Source organism: Aotus nancymaae, unplaced genomic scaffold, assembly GCF_030222135.1.
Source record: "Aotus nancymaae isolate 86718 unplaced genomic scaffold, 86718_ANA_hifiasm-v0.15.2.pri h1tg000018l, whole genome shotgun sequence".
NCBI lineage: Eukaryota > Metazoa > Chordata > Mammalia > Primates > Aotidae > Aotus > Aotus nancymaae.
Genome location: NW_026988430.1, coordinates 20596725 through 20615076, shown reverse-complemented (window position 1 = coordinate 20615076; position 18352 = coordinate 20596725). Strand labels below are relative to the sequence as shown.

Genomic DNA, 18352 nt, shown 5'->3' with positions numbered 1-18352 from the left:
CAGCACTTCGGGAGGCCGAGGCGGGTGGATCACGAGGTCAAGAGATCGAGACCATCCTGGTCAACATGGTGAAACCCCGTCTCTACTAATACAAAAAATTAGCTGGGCACGGTGGCGCGTGCCTGTAATCCCAGCTACTCAGGAGGCTGAGACAGGAGAATTGCCTGAACCCAGGAGGCGGAGATTGCGGTGAGCCGAGATCGCGCCATTGCGCTCCAGCCTGGGTATCAAGAGCGAAACTCCGTCTCAAAAAAAAAAAAAAAAAAAAAAAAAAACTTTCTGTAAAAAGAGCTATAACAACAAAGTTACTGTGAAAACCAGCCCCCTAGGAAATCAGAATCTCTTTTCTTTTTTGCTTTTAATCACTGTAACCTTGAACTCCTAGGTTCAAATGATCCTCTAGCCTTAGCCTCCCAAAGTGCTGGAATTACAGGTATGAGCCACCATGCTGGCCCAGAGTCTCATCTCTTTGAATGGTCCATTTAAGTTGTGAGTGTCAGAAAATAAATTACCAAACTTAAACTAATATTTAAATGAAGATTTAAATTCTAGTCCTGAAATTGCCTTTGCCAAAATTGTGACAGTGAGAAAAAAATCTGACATAGGAAAATTATGACAGTGAAAGAAATCTGACTTAACTGACCCATCTTGTTTTTAACCTCCAAGCTGCCCTTGTTCATTCCTGGGTATAGGTTGAGCTAACTATGGGAAGAATGTAGTTTACAGTTTAACTTTGAAACAAAGATGCTAACAGCCCCTTCACAAAACAAACCTTGTCCTGGTTTGGAGACTAGATCACCTTTGTAAAACTAACAATTTAGCCACAAGATTAGAAATTATGGCTCAGGAGTCATACAGCCAGAGGCGACAAGATTCCTAACTTACCCAGTTGCTCCTATGGATAACATCACTATTGTGAAACCTAAGATTGCTGTTCAAGGTCTTTTTCTTTTTTGAGACAGGGTCTCTGTCACTCAGGCTGGAGTGCAGTGGCACAATTATAGGTCACTGTAGTCTGGATCTCCTGGGCTCAAGCATTCCTCCCACCTTAGCCTCCTGAATAGCTGGAACTACATGTGCATGCCACCATGCCTGGATAATCATTTTTAATTATTATTATTATTGGCCAGGCATGGTGGCTCACGCCTATAATCCAAGCACTTTGGAGGCCAAGGTGGGCAGATCACCTGAGGTCGGGAGTTCAAGACCAGCCTGACCAACATGGTGAAACCTTGTCTTAAAAAAAAAAAAAAAAAATTAGGCCGGGCGCGGTGGCTCACGTCTATAATCCCAGCACTTTGGGAGGCCGAGACGGGTGGATCACGAGGTCAAGAGATCGAGACCATCCTGGTCAATATGGTGAAACCCCGTCTCTACTAAAAATACAAAAATGAGCTGGGCATGGTGGTGTGTGCCTGTAGTCCCAGCTACTCGGGAGGCTGAGGCAGGAGAATTGCTTGAACCCAGGAGGTGGAGGTTGCGGTGAGCCGAGATCATGCCATTGCACTCCAGCCTGGGTAACAAGAGCGAAACTCCGTCTCAAAAAAAAAAAAAAAAAAAAAATTATTATTATTATTATTTTTTGAGACGGAGTTTCGCTTTTGTTGCCAAGGCTGGAGTGTGGCCAGATCTTGGTTCACTGCAACCTCCACCTCCTGGAGTTCAAACAATTCTCTTGGCTCAGCCTCCTGAGTAACTGAGATTGATTACAGGCATGCACCACCATGCCTGGATAATTTTGTACTTTTAGTAGAGATGAGGTTTCTACGTATTGGCCAGGCTGGTCTCGAACTCCTGAACTTGTGATCCACCCACCTCAGCCTCCCAAAGTGCTGGGATTACAGGCTTGAGCTACCTCACCCAGCTTATTTTTAATTTTTAATAGAGACAAAGTCTTGCTGTGTTGCCCAGGCTGGTCTTGAATTCCTGAGCTCAAGTGATCTTTCTGCCTTTGTCTCTAAATGTGCTGGGATTACAGGTGTGAGCCCTGGTATCTGGCCCAAGATATTTTTTAGGCCCCACATTCTGATGGACCATCTGGCACCACCCAGACTGGAAAACTGGCTCAACTTGTTCTGTGATCCTATCCAGGAACTGAAGAGAGCAAGAAGAACATACTTTGACCCCCTATGAATTCATCCCTGACCCAACCAATCAGCATTCCACATTCTCTAGCCCCCTATCTACCAAATTATCCTTTAAAAACCCTAGTCTCTGAATATTTTGGGAAATTGATTATAGTAAGAAACTCTAGTCTGTCACTTAGTCAGCTCTGCATTTATTAAGCTCTTTTTCTAGTGCAATTCCACTATCTCAGTGAACTGGCTTTTTCTGGGCAATGGACAAGGAGAACCTGTCAGGCAATTGCAGTCCTATGCCCTTCTTTCATTATTTAGTTGCCAGATTTGTGCCATTAAATTCACAAGGAAAGAAAAAAGTAGTTACTTTGCATTTGAATATAATTCCTTGTTATTTTCATTTCAAACGAAGTGAAGGAAACCAAAATATTTCTCTTTTTTTTAACTTTACTTTTATTTTTCTTTCTTTCTTTTTTTTTAATCACATCAAAGGACATTTCAGTGCTATAACTTTACTTTTATTATTTGGAGATGAGGTTTTCACTGTGTTGCTCCGGCTGGTCTTGAACTCCTGGGCTCAATTGATTCTCTCACCTTGGCCTCCCCAAGTGCTGGGATTACAGCAGGCATGAGCCACTGTGCCAGGCCAGAAACCAAAATATTTCACCCCACAATAGATGTCCTTGACACAGTTCAGATGGTATGCAGAAGGACTAGAAATATAGGAATAGCCGTGAAGTTGTCTCTGGTGGGAGAGATTTGCATCTGTAAAGAAAATCTGCGTTGATGCAGCCAGACTTTCTCTGAGGCTTTCCCTTGTCCATTCAGATCTAGAAGAGATTCACAGACAGCCTGGCACCTTTAAAGATCTGAAAGAAACATTTACCATCTATTGTCTCTGAGGGCTGCTACTTGTGAGGTTATCTGCAAACAAGACCACCTTTGTTAGCCAGGCCTCCTCTTCTCCACCTCCCATAAGCTGTTTTGACACAATCTAAGCTCCCATTCTCTCTGCAACCGCAAGGATATATAAGGTACTGAACCCCACTGAGGGGTTGGGGTAATCACTCTGTGGTTTTTTCCCCTGTGTGCACATCAATACATTTGTATGTCTTTTCTTTGATTAATCTGCCTTTTGTCAGTTGATTTTTCCATGAACCTTCAGAAATGGAAGGGGAAGTTTTCCCTGGGCTCCCATAGAACTCTTAAACTATGTTTGCCAAGTAAAATTCAGGATGTCCAGTTAAAATTTAATTTCAGGCTGGGCACAGTGGCTCACACTTGTAATCCAAGCACTTTTCGGGGGCTGAGTCGGGAAGATTGCTTGAGCCCAGGATTTTGAAATCAGCCTGGGCAAACTAGTGGGACTCCATCTCTACAAAAAATAAAAAATATGTCAGATGTGGTGGTACGCACCTGTGGTCCCAGCTACTTGGGAGGCTGAGGTGGGAGGATCACTTGAGCCCAGGAAGTCGAGGCTGCAGTGAGCCTTGATTGTGCTACTGCACTCCAGCTTAGGTGACAGAGTAAGACTCAATCTCAAAAATAAATAAATCAAAATTAAAATAAAAAAATTAATTTCAGATAAAGCATGAATAATTTTAGTATAAATATATTCCAAATATCACATAGGATATAATTATATGAAAAAATTATTCACTGTTTATCTGAAATTCAAATTTAACTGGGCCTTTTTTTTTTTTTTAAAGACGGGGTTTCACCATGTTGGTCAGGCTGGTCTTGAACTCCTGACCTCAAGTGACCCACCCGCCTTGGCCTCCAAAGTGCTTGGATTACAGGCATGAGCCACCGCACCCGGCCGGTTTTGTTTTTTTTTGAGATGGAGTCTCGCTCTGTTGCCCAGGCTAGAGTGCAGTGGCACTAACTTGGCTCGCTGCAACATCTGCCTCCTGGATTCAAGCATTTCTCCTGCCTAAGCCTCTCAAGTAGCTGGGATTACAGATAACCACCATCACGCCTGGCTAATTTTTGTATTTTTAGTAGAGACAGGATTTCGCTACATTGGCCAGGCTGGTCTCGAACTCCTGACCTCAGGTAATCCACTTGCCTCAGCCTCCCAAAGTGCTAAGATTACAGGCATGAGTAACTGCACCTGGCCCTGCCTTCTAGTTTTATTTGCTAAATCTGGAAACTTTATCTTAAACTGATCAGATCTTTCTAGTATTTTTTTCTGTTCCACATTATGCCTTACCTTTCTGGTGAGGGTGGTGGAGGAGGAGGTATAATTAGCTTGGGCTGAACATGGGAGGCTTCTTTTTTTTTAAATAATCCTTTGGCTTTGGCTTTTAGCTTTCTTCTTCGTTGTTTGAACTTGGGCATGGTTTCTGCAGATAAATTTTTTTACATTTTTAATTGAAGAATAATATATACATATAGAAAATACACAGATCTTAAGTATATAGTTCAATGAATTATCATACCATGAACACACCCTTGTAGACACCATCTTGGTTAAGAAATAGGTCACTACCAACATCCCAGAAGAGCCCTAAAGTAGAGGAAAATGTAAACCCAGATTTAAACTATCTCTTGGGAGATCTGAGTCTTGGCATTATATTATTCTCTAAGTTTGGTTTGCTTGTTTTGCTTTTCTTCATTAAGTCAAATGAATTTCCCTTTCTTTATAGTAGTGAAAATGGCTGTAGTTGGGATATAGTCAGTTATTAAAAGAATATGTTTCTTTATCAGCAGCATCTACTAAGCACCCACTGTGACAGGTGGAATTGGTAGTAAGATGAGGAAACATTAACCATTTATTCAACACCCCTTTACTTTTAGGCATCTTCACATACACTTTTTCAGTTAACCCTCACTATCCTGCAATGTATTATCCCTGACAAGGAGGATTTTTATTCCTATTTTTACAGAAGAATAAACTGAGGGTAAGAAAGATTAGACAATCTGTCAATGCAATGCCATAAAGTTTAGACCTGTAAGTCTTCCATGTTCTTTCTGATATGCTGTGGTGTGAGACTAGATTAAATAGGCAATATACTGTAAAATGAAATAACAATTACCCCAAATCTAAGACATGGGTGTTTTAAAAGTTATTTTATTTTATTTTTTGAGACACAGTGTAGCTCTGTTTCCCAGGCTGGAGTGCAGTGGTGCAATCTCGGCTCACTGCAACCTCCACCTCCCGGATTCAAGCAATTCTCCTGCTTCAGCCTCCTGAGTAGCTGGGATCACAGGCACACGCCACCACAGCCTGTGGCATAATCCCAAAGTGCTGGAATTACAGGCGTGGGCCTTAAAACAGTTATTTTAAAGCATTTTAGGCTGGGCGTGGTGGCTCAAGCCTGTAATCGAAGCACTTCGGAGGCCAAGACAGGCGGTTCACCTGAGGTCGGGAGTTCAAGACCAGCCTGACCAACATGGTGAAACCCCATCTTTTTTCTAAAGGAAATAATATTTTAAAAATAAATAAATAAAAGTAAAAATAAAATAAAGTATTTTAAAACATCACTGGCTGGGTGAGATGGCCCACGCCTGTAATCCCAACACTTTGGGAGGCTGAGGTGGGCAGATTACTTGATGCCTGGAGTTTGAGACCAGCCTGGATAACATGACAAAACTCTGTCTCTATTAAAAATACAAAAATTAAAGCTGGGCGTGGTGGCTCACACCTATAATCCCAGAACTTTGGGAGGCCAAGGTGGGTGGATCACGAGGTCAAGGAATTGAGACCATCCTGGTCAACATGGTGAAACCCCGTCTCTACTAAAAATACAGAAATTAGCTGGGCATGGTGGCGCCTGCCTGTAGTCCCAGCTACTTGGCAGGCTGAGGCGGGAGAATTGCTTGAACCCAGGAGGCGGAGGTTGCGGTGAGCCGAGATTGCGCCATTGCACTCCAGCCTGGGTAACAAGAGCGAAACTCCATTTAAAAAAAAAAAAAAATACAAAAATTAGCTGGGCATGGTGGCATGTGCCTGTGGTCCCAGCTACTGAGGAGGCTGAGGCAAGAGAATCACTTGAACCTGGGAAGTAGAGGTTGCAGTGAGCTGAGATCATGCCATGGCATTCCAGCCCGGGTGACAAAGCAAGATTCCAAATCAAAAATAAATAAATAAATAAATAAAATAATGTAAAATAAAAGCATTACCTAGTAGAACAAAGGATACTAGAGGCTGGGAAATGTGGGGAGGAAGGAGGGATAGGGAGAGATTTGTTAAAGGATACAAAATAGTGGCGTTTGAACCAGGTGACTCCATCTTGAATAGGGACTGTGTAAAATGAGGCTAAGACCTGCTGGGCTGCATTGCCAGGAGGTTAGGCATTCTTAGTCACAGGATGAGATAGGAGGTCAGCACAAGATACAGGTCACAAAGACCCTGCTGATAAAACAGGATGCAGTAAAGAACTTGGCCAAAACCAAGAGAGCAATGAAAGTAGCTTCGGGTCATCCTTACTACTCATTACACACTAGTTATAAGGCATTCGAATGCAAAAAGACACTCCCATCAGCTCCAAGACAGTTTACAAATGCCATGGCTATGTCTGGAAGTTACCCTGTATAGTCTAAAAAGGGAAGAGACTCTCAGTTCTGGGAAATCCTTGCCCTTTCCCCAGAAAACCCATGAATAATCCACCCCTTGTTTAGCATATAACTAAATAAATATAAATATACAACTAAAGTATACTCAGTTGAGCAGCCCATGCCACTGCTCTACCTGTGGAATAGCGATTCTTTTATTCCTTTAATTTCTTAATAAACATGCTTTCACTTTACTCTGTGGACTTGTCCTGAATTCTTTCTTGCATGAGGTCCAAGAATCCTCTCTTGGGGTCTGGATTGGGACCCCTTTCCAGTAACAAAATTACAGCTAGATAAGAGGAATAACTTATAGTGTTCCACAGCACTGCTGGATGACTATAGTTAACAATAATATATTATCTAGTTTCCAATAGCTAGAAGGAAGGTATTGAATTTTCCTAACACAAATAAAGGATACATGTTTGAGATGATAGATATGCTAATTACCCTGATCTATTCACTATACATTATATGTATCAAAACATCACTATGTACCCCAAAAATATGTATAATTATTATTGGCCAATTTAAAAATAATCAAAATAAAAATATAAAAGTTAAAAAATAAAAAATTTGCTGGGCGCGGTGGCTCACGCCTGTAATCCCAGCACTTTGGGAGGCCGAGGCGGGTGGATCACGAAGTCAAGAGATCGAGACCATCCTGGTCAACATGGTGAAACCCCGTCTCTACTAAAAATACAAAAAATTAGCTGGGCATGGTGGCGTGTGCCTGTAATACCACTACTCAGGAGGTTGAGGCAGGAGAATTGCCTGAACTCAGGAGGCGGAGGTTGCGGTGAGCCAAGATCGCGCCATTGCACTCCAGCCTGGGTAACAAGAGCAAAACTCCGTCTCAAAAAAAAAAAAAAAAAAAAAAAATTAAGTGGCAATGCCACTTGATGCAGTAACAGTAAATTAGGATCTGTCAAAATAACGTGAATTTTTTTTTTTGAGACGGACCCTTGTTCTGTTGCCCAGGCTGCTGGAGTGCAGTGGCTCGATCTCAGCTCACTGCAACCTCCGCCTCCTGGGTTCAGGCAATTCTCCTGCCTCAGCCTCCTGAGTAGCTAGGATTACAGGCACGAGCCACCACACCCAGCTAACTTTTTGTATTTTTAGTAGAGAAGGGGTTTCACCATGTTGGTCAGGCTGGTCTCAAACTCCTGACCTTGTGATCCGCTCACCTTGGCCTCCCAAAGTGCTGGGATTACAGGAGTCTCACTCTAGCCTGGCGACAGAGTGAGACTCCGTCTCAAAAAAAAAAAAAAATATATATATATATATATACACATATATGTATGTGTGTGTATATATATTAAAAAAATCTGTTCTAAGATGCTATACATACTGATAAACTATACACTAACATATATCTATATATCTATATATCATAATGATCAATTTAACATTAAATATATTACCATTAAATATGTGTTACCATTATGTTGATTGTGACAAAGTGAACACTTTGGAAACCTTCAATAAAATGGTCTCTGTAGCTGCAGCACAAAATGGAAAAACAGAACAAAAACATTATCTAGTATATTCACATTTCAGTCTGGATCCTTTTCTGAAGAAAATTAAGTCACAGCTAGTTTGAGCTGAAGTTCCAGAAGGGCTTTGCTGGTTTTAGTTGTTGCTACTTGAGGAACAAAGATGTTGTTATTCAAGTAGCAGAACTGAAAATTATCTCAAGGTCTGGGCCTCTTTCCCTTCAAACTCAGATTTGAATGGGAACAATTGGCCTTTAAAATACACATTCATTCCACTTTTGTTCACTCAGTAACCTTTCAGCACTTGGTATGCAGCACTATACTTGCTCAGTGCTCAGATTCCACTGGCTGATGAACCCCCACTACCCTGTTGCAGGTTGTAAAAACTGAGCACTGGTTTGGTTCCAAGACTTGCAGAGGACACCCCTAATGGCAAATGGTGGCAATGCATCTATCTATCCACAGCCCTTCTCCTAGAAGTAGGATTTTTTTTTTTTTTCAAAGACAGGGTTTCACCATGTTGGTATGTTGGTCAGGCTGGTCTTGAACTCCTGACCTCAGGTGATTCGCCCGCCTTGGCCTCCAAAGTGCTTGGATTACAGGCATGAGCCACCACACCCAGCCAGAAGTAGAGATTCTTGATAGCATCTTATTAGACTATCAGGTTCCAATTTGATAATTAAGAAAAGCTCTTAATTTTCCTCAGGGGCTTGGAAAACACACCAAGCATAGTTGGTTGACTTCACCTTTATTATATCACTTTTTCTTCCTGCTGAAATAATGAAGGAAGGTGAAGCAGGGATTATTAAACATACGGGATGTCTAAAGGACTGATTTTTTGTTTGTTTAACTTAAAACAACACAAGCCTGTAGTCCCAGCTATTTAAGAGGCTGAGGTGGGAGGATCACATGGGCCTAGAAACTTGAGGCTGTAGCGAATTTTATTGTACCACTGCACTCCAGCCTGGGCAACAGAGGGAGGCCCTGTCTCCAAAACAAACAAGCACATAAACAACAAAACAAAACCACAAGACAAAAATACTCTGAGGAAGATATTTAGGAGAGCCTCCAAAAAAAAAGAGAAAAAGAAAAAGGCCAGGCATAGTGGCTCACGCCTGTAATCCAAGCACTTTGGAGGCCAAGGTAGGCAGATCACCTGAGGTCGGGAGTTCAAGACCAGCCTGACCAACATGGTGAAACCCCGTCTTTAAAAAAAAGAAAAAAAAAAAAAAGGTAGAGCCTTCTAGGAAGGAGTAATCTTGTGGCTGCCTTAAAAAAAAAAAAAACAAAAAAAAACAGTTACCTATGGTAAGGATCTTTTTATTTTCTGAGAGAGGCTCTTGGTCTGTCATGCAGGCTGGAGGGCAGTGGCATGATCTTGGCTCACTGCAGCCTCCGCCTCCCAGGTTCAAATGAGTCCTCGGCCTTAGCCTCTAGAGTAGCTGGGATTTCAGGTGTGTGCCACCATGCCCAGTGAATTTTATTTATTTATTTATAGTAGAGATGGGTTTTCACCATGTTGGCCAGGCTAGTCTTGAACTCCTGTATGGTCAAGACCTTCTATAGACAAATGCCACTGGAAACTTCTATGTAAGGGTGAGTCCACTGGTTGGGAGCCCTAGTATCTGAAACTCCCCTAGCAACCTCCTTTTGTCTTCCATCTGCCCCTTCACGGTCCTCCCCCATTCTTTTTCTGTTGCCCAGGCTGATCTTGAACTCCTGTGCTCAAGCAGTCCTCTTACCTCAGCCTCCCGAAGTGCTGGGATTACAGGAATGAGACACCATGCCTGGCCCCATCCTAGAATTCTTTTTTTTTTTTTGAGACGGAGTGTCACTCTGTCGCTGAGACTGGAATGCAGTGGCACAATCTCGGCTCACTGCAACCTCCTCCTCCCAGGTTCAAGCAATTCTCCTGCCTCAGTCTCCTGAGTAGCTGGGTTTACAGGTGAACGCCTGGCTAATTTTTGTATTTTTAGTAGAGATGGGGTTTCACCATGTTCAACAGAGTGACATTCCATCTCAAAAAAAAAAAGTATAAGCATAGACTATTTATTTAAACAAAAATGATGATGTACGTATACTGGGAAGAAGGAGAGAAAATGTCAGTATTTGTCTAAATTTATATAGTGTCTAAACTTGAAAAAAAATCATGAAATAATAGTATGAATGTTGCTTAGAAATATGAAGGCAAATACCAGAAGAAATAATTACAAGACTTAATACTGTTGCCTCTGACAACTGGGAGTCAGGATTACAGAAGGGTGGTTTAAACTGGATTGCCATTTTTTTTGTTGGCTGGAGCACAGTGGCTCGATCTCGGCTCACTGCAACCTCTGCCTCCCAGCTTCAAGCAATTCTCCTACCTCAGCCTCCTGAGTAGCTGGGACTATAGGCACACGCCATCATGCCCAGCTAATTTTTGTATTTTTAGTAGAGATGGGGTTTCACCATGTTGGCCAGTATGGTCTTGATCTCTTGACCTCGTGATCTGACCACTCAGCCTCCCAAAGTGCTGGGATTACAGGTGCGAGCCACTATGTCCAGTGTTGTTTCTTTTCAATTATAATAAGGCCTGTAGGTTGGGTGGTGGTTCATGCCTATAATCTCAGCACTTTGGGAGGCTGAGGCAGGTGGATCATGAGGTCAGGAGTCCAAGACCAGTCTGGCCAAGATGGTTAAACCCCATCTCTACTAAAAATACAAGGCCGGGCGCGGTGGCTCACGCCTATAATCCCAGCACTTTGGGAGGCCGAGACGGGTGGATCATGAGGTTAAGAGATCAAGACCATCCTGGTCAACATGGTGAAACCCCGTCTCTACTAAAAATACAAAAATTAGCTGGGCATGGTGGCGCACGCCTGTAGTCCCAGCTACTTGGGAGGCTGAGGCAGGAGAATTGCCTGAACCCAGGAGGCGGAGGTTGTGGTGAGCTGAGATCGCGCCATTGCACTCCAGCTTGGGTAACAAAGAGCGAAACTCTGTCTCAAAAAAAAAAAAAAAAAAAAAAATTAGCTGGGCATGGTGGCATGCACCCGTAATCTCAGCTACTCAGGAGGCCGAGGCAGGGAATTGCTTGAACCTGGGAGGCAGAGGTTGCAGTGAACCAAGATCATGCCACTGCACTCCAGTCTGGACAACAGATCAAGACTTTCTCAAAAATAATAATAATAATAATAATAATAATAATAATAATAATAAGGCTAGTAGTGTATTTGACGTTTAAACTTTGGTATGTACCATTAGCTGGAAAAGTTGAGTAGCACCATTCTGAAACAGGGCCATCTCTTGCTAGTCCTTTCCTGGTAGCTGTTCCAATGTCTATGCATTCAAATTCCAGAGTCCTACACAAGCCAATGTCTGTCATTTTGGGAATTATTTTTCAATAAAAAAGATGTCTAGGAACTAAATTATGTTTTCTTCTCTCTCTTTCTCTCTGTGTGCGTGTGTGTGTGTGTGTGTGTGTGTGCGCGCGCGCGTGTCTCTGTCTGTATCTGACCTGGGTCATTAGTGCTTCTATCTAATCTCCTGCTAATTAAATACAGTAATTGGCACATGCAGAGGATTAAGGAACTATGCTAAATCTGTCAGGGTAGAAAGATGCAGTCTGAGATAATTCCTAGATAGTTGTTCCATCCAAAAATAATCACAGCTCTTGCAAAAGTGGAGAATAGCAAATTTCTACCTCAGTCAGAACAAGAACTCAAAAAAGCAAGGTTTTTTTTTTTTTTAAGTATCATTACTTTATTAAAAGCATTAGGTACTTTCCAGAGGATAATTGCCCAAATTGAAAGAGTATGTAGGAGTCTTCCTCTAGCTTAAAATACATATACTTGCCGGGCACAGTGGCTCACGCCTGTAATCCCAGCACTCTGGGAGGCTGAGGTGGGTGGATCACGAGGTCAAGAGATCGAGACCATCCTGCTCAACATGGTGAAACCCCGTCTCTATTAAAAATACAAAAAAAAATTTAGCTGGGCATGGTGGCATGTGCCTGTAATCCCAGCTACTCAGGAGGCTGAGGCAGGAGAATTGCCTGAACCCAGGAGGCGGAGGTTGCGGTGAGCTGAGATTGCGCCATTGCACTCCAGCTTGGGTAACAAGAGCAAAACTCCGTCTCACAAAAAAAAAAAAAAAAAAAAAAACATATACTTATCCCCTTTCCAAAAGGGTGATGAGACCTACAAATTCTTTTTGCTGGATTAGGTGAGATTTTAATTGTTAACATTGAATAGAAACTCATTCTTTTGTGATTCCTTAAAACATTTTTCCTTTTTTTTTTGAGACGGGGTCTTGTTCTGTTGCCCAAGCTAGAGTGCAGTGGTACGATCTTGGTTCACTGAAGTCTTGACCTCCTGGACTCAAGCAATCCTGCCTCAGCCTCCTGAGTAGCTGGAACTACAAGGGTGCACCCCCATGCCTGGCTGGTTTTTCTATTTTTAGAGACAGGGTTTCACCATATTGCCCAAGCTGGTCACAAACTCCTGAGCTCAAGCAATCTACTGGCCTTAGCCTCCCAGAGTGGTGAAATTACAGGTGTGAAGCACTGCACCCAGCACTTATGTCTTTTTTTTTTTTTTTTTTTTTTTTTGAGACAGAGTCTCACTCCGTCACCAGGCACCAGGCTGGAGTGCAGTAGCACAATCTTGGCTCACTGCAACCTCCGCCTACCAGGTTCAAGCGATTCTCCTGCCTCAGCCTCCCAAGTAGCTGGGACTACAGGCACGCGCCACCACACCCAGCTAATTTTTGTATTTTTAGTAGAGACAGGGTTTTGCCATGTTGGTCTGGCTGGTCTTGAACTCCTGACCTCAGGTGATCTGCCCACCTTGGCCTCCCAAAGTGCTAGGATTACAGGCGTAAGTCACCGTGCCTGGTCTATGTATTTTTAAAACTAATTTTTTTCTTACACTGCTTTCTCAAATAATCTGAAAAGTCATTAGAAATAAAAACATACAGGCCAGGGATGGTGGTTCACGCCTGTAATCCCAAGCACTTTGGGAAGCTGAGGTGGAGGTGGGAGTATCCCTTTAGCCCAGGAATTTGAGACCACTCTGGGCAACATAGTAAGAATCCCAACTCTACCAAAAAATAAAAAATAAAATAAAAAAATAAAAGCCCATAGTGGTGGCCCGCCTAAAGTCCTAGCCACTCCAAAGGCTGAGGCAGGAGGCTGGCATAAGCATAGGTGTTTGAGGCTACAGTGACCCATGACTGCGCTACTACGCGCCAGCCTGGAAGACAGAGCAAGAAACTATTTCCAAAAAAAAAAAAAGAAAGAAAAAACAACATAAATATATCCTAAGTAATTCTATGATTTGCAGAAATTGCTCTCATTTTTACTTATATCCTCTTTTCATTAAGAAAAGATTTTTAGGCTAAGGAACCAGAAAACTGTATATCTGGAGCTCTTGATAACAAATCAAGCAATAATAAAGACAATATTATAGGCCAGGTATGGTGGCTCACACCTGTAATCCCAACCCTTTGAGAGGCCAAGGTGGGCAGATCACTTGAGGTCAGGAGTTCGAGACCAGCCTGGCCAACACAGTGAAACCCCATCTCTACTAAAAATATAAAAATTAGGATGAAGTTCTGCCTCAGAAACCCCCCCAAAATTAAACCAAGCAAACAAACAAACAACAAAAGGAGGTATACTGTAGGGGTTAAGGATGAGGACCAGGGAGTTATACTGCATAGGCTCAAATCATGCCTCTACTATACTGTCATAAATTATTATTTATGGCCTTCAACAGATTTTTAACCTTTCTGCATAAGTTTCCTCCCCTGAGAATTAATAATATGTATGTATGTATGTATGTTTGTTTGTTTGTTTATTTATTTATTTTTAGAGACAGGGTTTCACCATGTTGGCCAGGATGGTCTCCAACTCCTGACCTCGTGATCCATCTGCCTCCGCCTCCCAAAGTGCTGGGATTTCATGCGTGAGCCACAGCATCTGGCACAATTTAATAATATTAACAGGAAGTTACTTCAGAGTTTTGAGGAGTACATGAGTAAATCATGTAAAGTATTTACAGTTCCTGGCATGCAGTAAGTTTTGTCATTATTATTCTTTGATTCTTTTTTTTTTTTACTGCTTGAGATTACTATATCTGATTTTTTAAAATACAGAAGTTAAGTTTAATTCAACATATAGTGATAACTTGCTATGAAGATGAACAAGACACATCCCTGCCCTCCAAGAGTTTATAGTGGGGAGAGATGGGTAAGCAGAAAGTAAACGGGTATACAATATGGTATGGGTTATGATGGGAAATGTGTATGCTAATGGAGAAATAAAGCAAGGGTACATAACTCTTTCATAGGGTTGAGGTTTTTGGAAAAGGTTTTCCTTAAGCTGAGCTTTGATGAAGGGGCTAGGTTAAGGTGGACCTGGGGAGGACTCATCTCATCAGAGGGAATAACATGGAAACATTTCACAGAAACGTATGTCAGGGGAATCACAGAAAGGACTCACTGTGACTAAAGCATATCCTGCAACATAAAGTTTTGTTTGGGATCAATGAAGCTGGAGGGTGGATAAGGACCAAGACATCAGAAACAATAATGAATTTTAGGCAGATAATTGTCATGCTTATACATGTCCTTTAGAAAGAACACTTAGGTAGCATTGTGGAAATTTGATTTATGGGACCATGACTGAAGACAAAGAGACCACTTACAAGCCTATTGCAACTGTCTAGGGGATGAGGATCTGATTATAGGAGTGACAATAGGATATATAAAGACATCTAACTGCTTATGTTCTATGTTCAAAGTCAGAAGTTGAGAGGAAAGATAGTAGACAAACACTGGACCCTTTTCACCAATATATTAGGTTAAACCATATGAAACTGACTTACACAAAAGGCAATGATGGCCAGGCGCAGTAGCTTATGCCTGTAATCCCAGCACTTTGGGAGGCCGAGGAGGGTGGATCAGGAGGTCAGGAGATCAAGACCATCCTGGTCAACATGGTGAAACCTCCATTTCTAGTAAAAATAAAAAAATTAGCTGGGCATGGTGGCGTGTGTCTGTAATCCCAGCTACTCAGAAGGCTGAGGGAGGAGAATCTCTTGAACCCGGGAGGCAGAGGTTGAAGTGAGCCAAGATCGCGCCACTGCACTCCAACCTCGGCGACAAAGTGAGACTCTGTCTCAAAAAAAAAAGTTCTTTGCTTTGGGGTACGTTCAAAGCTGTGGCAACAACAGAAATGACTGCTGCATTTCATTGCCATCTTCCTAAAACATTTTTATGGAGGTCTCTTGCACTCCTCCATAAATAGCCTTCGATTGCTTAATTTCCATTACCAGTTCAATTGATTCTTCTTGAACACCCATAGCATTATTTCCGGGTACTTACTTATATTTAATTTTACATTTTATGCTGTTTTTGCAAAAAGAAAAAGAAAAAGCTTTCTTTCTTTCTTTCTTTTTTTTTTTTTGTTCCTGTCTTGTTTCTGCAGCTCCCTAAAGTCTCGTCCCGCACAGTATTCGGCACTCAGTAAACAGGACACACTTTTAAAGTTGACACTCTAACAGAATGCCAGACAATACCGAGTAACATAGTAATATTCCCAGTCAAGAAATGTACCATCTCAAACTTTAATGTGCATAGAAATCACTGAGGCAAATCTTGTTAAAATGTATATTCTGATTCAGTAAATCTGGGTGGAGCCCGAGAATTTGCATTTGTAATAAGCAACCAAGAGATGCGGATGTCGCTGATCTGTGACTTTGAGCAGTAAACATGTAGAGAAATGTTCAAAAGGAAGGCAGATGCTTTGCTCTAAAACATATTTTGCTTAGTGTTAATTAAATAGAAGTACGCTTAAGATGAAGCCAGGCCGAGCACTTCTTCCCCAGCCCCAAACCTCCCCTTCCTTTTTTCATTTCCCCTCCGTGTCCAGCCAAAGTCCCCAACTCCTTAAACCGTAAAAACACAAGCAGCAACAGGCCCAGCTACTCAAGACGCGAGCCTGGATAACAAAAAAATAATCGTCCCTGCACTTACTAGTCTAAGAGCCGGGGGAGTCGATGGAGTCCGGGCTGTAGTCTCTCCCACGCCATAAAGAAAAATTCAAAATTAAATACTTGTCAGGGAGGGACCAATCGTAGACACGGTTTCTGCATGATTCGCTCTTTGGATAGTGTAGGAGCACAGCCTGGCTTGTGATTGGCTGAGATAGCACAGTGTCCCGGCCAATCAGAGCTGAGGCGCTTCTGGTATGAATAAGTGGAAGTCGGGAGAGAAGGGGAGGGGAAGCAGGAGAGGAAAGGTGTGTTACGTCCCCTCTACTGTCGGTGGAAGCTCTCGTGTGATTGGTCAGCTCTTCTTCCGATTGCACCAATCACAAGCTCTTCTCTGCGGAGCCCTAACTATAAAATTTAAAGTAGAGAGGAGGGGGCAGCCAATGGAAAAAAAAATGTGCACAGCAGCCAATCCTCCTGCGGCGTTTTGTGTCTTTGTCCAACAGGAAAATGTGTCTCATGCAGAGGGGCGTTACCCAGTCGCCAATGGGCGGGAGCCGGTGGAACGGAGGAGCCAATGAGTGCGAGACGTTGAGTGACAGCTGTCCAATGGAGGCCCTCCATGCTAGTTTGGCTTGCGGGTTAAGCGCCGCAGCGGTCTGAGGAATGTCAACTATTCAACATGGAGGCGGAGGTCGATAAGCTCGAACTGATGGTGAGTGCAAAGTGAAGGAGATCTACTGGGTAGTTTATTTTTCCCCAGTGGCCTCGAAGGTGGGGCACAAATTGGAGTCGCCGGAAACTCCGGGCAGCGGAGGCTGGACCAGAGTCGAGTTCCCTCCTCCTGCACCAAAGGGAGCCGCCACTGTGGTGTCTAAACTGCCGCGGGGGAAGGGGTTACATCCGGGAAACTTGTCAGGGAAATGGCGGGAGACGCTGAGGGTGCGGTGCCTTTGGAATTCCTTGTTCCTTTCCCTCAGATTTACACCCCTCACGGAACTGCGCCCGGTGCAGACCGCATTCAGTGTTTGTACCAAAAAAAAAAATGTGACTGGAACCGTCCCTAAGAGTCCCAAGAAGGGAGAGGTGGTTCACACTCCAAGAAAGGGGAACAGAGGGTGGGGTGGGGAATAAACCGAGGGGGGCGGGGAGAAATCCTTGTAGCGCCGACCTCGCTCACGTTCTCAAAGGCGGGCGGAGAAAGTCTGAGAAAGGATGCTAGGCTTGTATACACAACTTCCTAACGGCCAAGGAAGCCCCTAGACCCGTTTCTGTTTGGTCCGGAGGTGGCAGACCTTGGGTGAGAGAAGAGGTGTGAGCGAAGGGGATCGGAACCGCGAGCTCCATTTCTGGAGCGCGGGCGGGATTGGGACGGGAAAGACCCTGCTCTCGAGTTGTCCACTTTCATTCATCTGTGAAAGAAGAAAACCGGGGCGAAGAATTAGCACTCCCGTTGCTGCTGGCGTGTTTGGCCTGCTCCGGGGCGCCCAGTTGGGGGGGCTGCCCTTCCAGATTTCTTTAAGGATCTGTCCCTCATTTGCCCTCTTTATTCCCTCCCTCCTATCCTTAGATTACCAGTTTGATCGCCCGCGCTTTTTTCCTCTTACTTCCCTTGTTCTGTCTTCAGTCCTTTTCGTCCTGCATTATCTTTTTTTTTTTTTTTTCCAGGTTGGGCTGCTTTCCTTAGAAACCTGGACTTCGGAGGAAGCGCCTGCCTCTGAGCTCCTCTTTTTTTTGTTTGCTTGTCTATTGAATAAAATAAGATTGGCCGGGTGAGGTGGTTCACGCCTGTAATCTCAGCACTTTGGGAGGCCGAGGTGGGCGGATCACGAGGTCAAGAGATGGAGACCATCCTGGCCAACATGGTGAAACCCAGTCTCTACCCAAAATACAAAAATTAGCTGGGTGTGGTGGCACGTGCCTGTAATCCCAGCTACTCGGGAGGCTGAGAATCCCTTGAACCCGGGACGTGGAGGTTGCAGTAAGCCGAGATCGTGACACTCCACCTGGGCCCAGCGACAGAGCGAAACTCCTAAAAAAAAAAAAAAAGAAAGAAAGAAAGAAAGAAAAGAAGTTTAAGTTTAAAAAAAGTAAAAAACTTCTTTCTTCTTCATTTGTAATGCGTCCTTCCTCCCCATGCCATTCCCTGGCATTATTACTTAGGTATCGTTTGTGCCTGCCCTGGTTTCTCCAAGCTAAATCTTAGGTCTCTAACTTCTGCCTTGGAAAGGACGTGTGGTGATCCTGGAAGAAA

At 43.3% G+C, this 18352-nt stretch overlaps 2 protein-coding genes across 3 annotated transcripts in view; one reads left to right on the top strand and one right to left on the bottom strand.

Annotated features, from left to right (window-relative positions):
• The window catches only part of PRR11 (proline rich 11), a 31860-nt gene extending 15601 nt beyond the window's left edge, over positions 1–16259 (bottom strand). The window contains exons 1-2 of the mRNA XM_064378412.1: positions 16142–16259; positions 4291–4423 (exon numbers count right to left, since the gene is read on the bottom strand). Of these exons, the coding sequence (XP_064234482.1) occupies positions 4291–4418 (128 nt within the window). The 5' untranslated portion in view covers positions 4419–4423; positions 16142–16259. The remainder of the gene's footprint in view (positions 1–4290; positions 4424–16141) is intronic.
• A 444-nt stretch (positions 16260–16703) lies between these two features.
• SKA2 (spindle and kinetochore associated complex subunit 2) overlaps positions 16704–18352 on the top strand; it is a 34348-nt gene continuing 32699 nt past the window's right edge. Inside the window, exon 1 of one of the 2 annotated variants that reach the window (XM_012445508.3) lies at positions 16704–16813. In XM_012445508.3, coding sequence (XP_012300931.1) covers positions 16781–16813 — 33 coding nt within the window. In that variant the 5' untranslated portion in view covers positions 16704–16780. The remainder of the gene's footprint in view (positions 16814–18352) is intronic. The other variant, XM_012445507.3, reaches the window with a different exon arrangement.